Here is a 4765-nt window from a genome sequence, read left to right on the forward strand (position 1 = left end):
ACACTACTAGGATTCATTTTAAATCCTGCCGTTTCTTGTTGTGCAAACATACAAAATTATACTTACTTTGTTGACAGCATATTCATAGTTTCTTATCATAATTAGGATTCATGTCTTTTAAAAACATGGTCAGCTGCGACACGGAGGAACCACTGAAGTCATTGACACCAACAACTCTCCAATTTGTAGAAATCTAGATATTTTACAGTATTTGAGCTCCTCTTCCTTTTTACCAATCTTCTTTGCGTTTATGAGCTTAGAGCATCTGAGTGCACATTGGGTTGGGGGTTTATCAGTTAGAGAATCCCAACAGAAACTTGAGTTTTTAGACATTTAATGTGCTGTTGAGGAAGAATAGCCCAAAAGATGGCCAGAAAGCTATACTTTATAGGGTTTATAAGGGTAACAGGCTTGCACAATTTTGCATCATTCTCTGCAGTAACATAAGAATGATTAAAATGCAACAATAAAGTGCAATTACACAAATAATGTGCATCCTTTGCTCTTAATTTTGTTGCAATGGCACTAAAATATTTCTGTATTTATTGGAATGTTAAAATATAAGAAAAATGTGGCGTCCATTTTATTCCAATGAGAATCACTTAAATGCATAGCATATCAAAATTACAATTTCCAAACTAGTAAACAGGATTTTTTTTTTCCTAGCAGGACTTGAAGGCAGCTATTATGAATGAGTGCTGATGCTAAACGCCCTAAACCAAAGTTGTTTAAATGAAGAGTTATTGACTTCACCTGCTTTCTTTTTTGCCCAAATAGAAACATCATGGTCAAATCTCTCATATAATTTTGAGTAATGAAACAAGGTTTATATGTATGAAATTCTGCCTGCGTGTGTGTGTTTTGTGTGAATGCATCCAAAGATTTGACTAAACTTCTGTTGAACAGCATTTTCTCTCAACAGTAGTAAATGTTTCAAAAGACAGCAAATACAAACAGACACACAACACATAATCCAAGAATAAATCAGTAAAAACAGACAAACAGCTGACACTACACAAACATATCAAGGCTAGTAAATTCCTAGTGTAGAACTACTAGAACTATATGTGAGTCTAAGGATCTACGAAGGACACTGCTATGTAGCGTGTACCGTTGGTGGTAGGTAGTCCTTCATGAAGGTGGGTGAGTCTACCTGGATGCATGAAGCTCCATCCTTTTCTAGGAGACTCTATGGAACAGTTATATCTGTGGAATCGACAGCCTCCACCCTGAAATAGAAGAAAATGAGTTAACTACATGTGATTCTACAATGCATTTAAAACCTATTTTAGGAAACGTAAGGCCAGTGTATCAACTTGCCTGGAAATCTAAGCCCTTGTTGTTGAGGGCAATATTAATGGAGAATGTTGAGGAATCGTGATGTGGTCTTAGATAGGCTTGTCTGTTTGGAGTGTACTTCACCACAAAGTTCATAATCGCATAACCCTGAAAGAAAAACAAATGGGAGACACAATCAAAACCCAACTCTCAAATGTATCTGACAGATTGGTTACAGTTTTTTTTTTTTTCATTTAAACTTTTTCTTCTGTGGAACAAACAATTGGTGAAGGATCTTCAAGTAGGTCTTTTCCAAACAGCGACAGATTATAGTTAAAATGGATATTTTGTTCCTCACATAATATTATTGTGTGGCTTTGGTAGATTTGAAATGGTACAGTATGGACTAAATGGAGTATATGGTACTTTTAATTAACAGACTTGCTCACTTTGTACTGCCATTGTATGGAAGAGAGCTTAGTGAACGTTCTACAGTAAATTCTACTTCTGATTTCTACTGAAAACATAAGTGTATGGATTTGGAAAGAGTGAGTGAATAATGCCATATATTACATTTTTGGGTCTACTATCCCTTTAATGGATGACCCTCAAATAACTCATAGTGCTAACCAGAGTTCACATTCCATGAGTCAAATCAACCAGAGAACTAACAGTGCTTATCCAGTTAACAGTGGACAGAGCCCTCCTAAAAGAACAGCGCAAGAGAGAAAGTTGAAAATTACAGAGAAAAAGATGACTTGACTCATTCCATGAGTCATGTCAACCAAAAAACCAAACAAAGCTCATCTAGCAAGCTGTATTTTGTTTGGCTGCTGTAATAAACCTTCAGAAATCATGCAGATGTGTAATGTACTAAAAACATCCCGGTGGCTGACAAAATACAAAATTAGTTTAAATTGGGCAAATTGTAAAAAATTTTTAAAAAAAAATGCCCTACTTAGCAGCTCAGTGATTCAGTCATTGCATTTGAGTGTGTGAAGCCATGAGTCAAATTAACAAGACTTAATGGATGAACTTCAAGAAGCCAATCAAGACCATGTCTGGGTCATATTTCACCCCACAAAGTGAAAAAAAGAAGAAAAAAAAAAAGTTTAAAAATATTTTCCAATGAAAAAAAAAATCTGAAAAAAGTAAACTTACATTTACCATGATTCATGATAGTGGATAATTATTCTGTGATTCTCAAACTGGGTTGATATTGAAAACAGTGAAATGCAAATAATAATAAAATAATAAAATAAATGTACCCACACTCAAAGGATTCAAAGGCTTCGTTTGATCTTAATGATTATAATGACCCTAAATCTTAAAATATTCTAAATTGGGGGTGAAATATAACAATGTTCTTTACAGGCTTCCTGGGATTCATCCTAGCAAACATTAAAAGGTGAAATGCTTCATAAAAAGATACGGTCGAGGTAGAAGAGAGACATTCTGATATAACAGCTCATTATGACTCTATCCAGACCCATACAGACTGGCTCACCTTGGTATAATAGCCAGAGAAGACCTTGAGAGTGACAGGGGAGATGAATTCTCTGATAAAGTGCAGCCATTCCTTATCAAAATCGATCTGTTTCATATGAATGTCATCTGTCGGGACACTCTCGTAGCCTCCAGTGATGCGCTTGTCCTGCAAAGAGAAAACACAATGACTGGGCAATCAGTCAATGATAAAAACTTAAATGTTATCAGCAATTGCGCTACTATGTAAAGTCTACTAAAAGGTCATTTCCACTGGAAAAAAATAAAATATGTAACTGACTAAATATTTACACATTTTTGTCTATTGAGAATAAAAATCAGTTACACTTTATTTTAAGGTGTCCTTGTTACAGTGTAATTATACATTTAACTACCGAGTAATATTAATTAACTACATGTACTTACTATGGTTATGTTTAGGATTAGGGTTTGGCTTAGGTAATTATGCATAATTTATTGTTATTATAATAGTAGTTACATGTAACATGTAACAAAGACACCTTAAAATAAAGCGTTACCTAAAAATCTGTTTCTGTTTTGTATTTACACATTTTCAAAGTCTTTTTCATTCATGGCCGGTCCCCATACAAAGTGTGCAGACTGTTTTAAGGCTGGCGGTTTTATCTGACCTTGTATTTTCCACCAGACCATGAACCATGATTTTCCATCTCATTCACCAGCTCATCACAGGCTTTCTCCGAGAGCACAGGGAACCAGAAAACATCTGGGCATGGCTGCAGAAACATAAATAGGTGGTTAGTATCATCAGGTCAACTTTTGCCCTTAACACCCAGCACAAGTTTGGCTCTTCCAGCATAACACACTTTCACACTAAATAATCCCAAATCATACAAACATCAATGGGAGTGTCATGCAAAGAACAAATGCTTTTCTTTTCAAAGGTGACATCATGGAAAGCGATAGTTTCCTTTACTTCCTCATACAGTATTCATCTGACAATCATAACAGAAGTCATTTGCATACAAAAGTCTACAAGGTACAGTAGCAAAAACAGCCAATGTAGGGATCAGAGAGATCATGAAGAATGGTCTATACTGTCATTTCAAACTAAATTAATTAAACGTCATTAGCATTATAAGTGTACTTAATTAATGATGATACCTCCAGATCATCTGTCCTAGTTCTGTTGCACTAGTTTGTGTCTTTTGAGACTGAATCAACAGATCATCCAATCAACCTTCTCAACACTGGAAACATTGGAAACCATTGGTTTGAATACTGCCTCCCATGTAGATTCTTTAGGGCAGGGATCTCCAACTCCTGGAGAGCTACCTTCCTGATTGATTGGAAGATTTGTGGATTTACAGTCTCAAAAAAGGCAAACTAGACTTTAGAGAATGGGATCTTCTACCCTGCTCCTGGACAGCTACCATCCTGCAGACTTCAGTTCCAGCCCTGCTCCAAAACCCAGCCTGAAATTATCAACTAAACCCAAACACCTTGATTAGCTCATTCAGGTGTGTTTGATTGGGTAGGACCTTAAATCTGCAGGATGGTAGCTCTCCAGGAGCAGGGTTGGAGAACGCTGCTTTACGGTATCATGGAAGATAACTGTATTTAAGTTACATCAAAGAAACCACAGTGGTGATTCAATGATCAGTGCTTTGCCTCTTCTTTTTCTCAATATACACAACATTTCTTGGACCCATCATGGACCCATGGATTTTCCTTCCACTTCTTTACCAACAACACATAGTACTTCAATGCTCTTCTGGCTGAACTTCCATCAAGCACAATCAAACCTCTACAAATGATTCAGAATGCAGTGGCCCGACTGGTCTTCAACGAGCCCAAAATAGCCCATGTTACACCTCTCTTTATCTCCTACAACAGGCTACCGGTTGCGGCTAGCATCAAGTTCAAGACATTGATGCTTGCATATAGAACAGCCACAGGCTCAGCACCCGCCTACTTCCACTCACTACTACGAATCTACATCCCCTCCAGAAGTCTGAGATCC

General features: G+C 36.8%; 1 protein-coding gene across 2 annotated transcripts in view; it reads right to left on the reverse strand.

Moving 5' to 3' along the window:
• Positions 1-6: 6 nt before the first annotated feature.
• The window catches only part of plod2 (procollagen-lysine, 2-oxoglutarate 5-dioxygenase 2), a 46040-nt gene continuing 41281 nt past the window's right edge, over positions 7-4765 (reverse strand). For both annotated transcript variants that reach the window (XM_016551132.1, XM_016551131.1), the window contains 4 exons: positions 3414-3518; positions 2786-2932; positions 1321-1446; positions 7-1229 (listed from right to left, as the gene is read on the reverse strand). In XM_016551132.1, coding sequence (XP_016406618.1) covers positions 1074-1229; positions 1321-1446; positions 2786-2932; positions 3414-3518 — 534 coding nt within the window. In that variant the 3' untranslated portion in view covers positions 7-1073. The remainder of the gene's footprint in view (positions 1230-1320; positions 1447-2785; positions 2933-3413; positions 3519-4765) is intronic.

The sequence above is a fragment of the Sinocyclocheilus rhinocerous genome, unplaced genomic scaffold (genome assembly GCF_001515625.1).
Source record: "Sinocyclocheilus rhinocerous isolate Xijiao unplaced genomic scaffold, SAMN03320098_v1.1 scaffold914, whole genome shotgun sequence".
In the NCBI taxonomy this organism is placed as follows: domain Eukaryota; kingdom Metazoa; phylum Chordata; class Actinopteri; order Cypriniformes; family Cyprinidae; genus Sinocyclocheilus; species Sinocyclocheilus rhinocerous.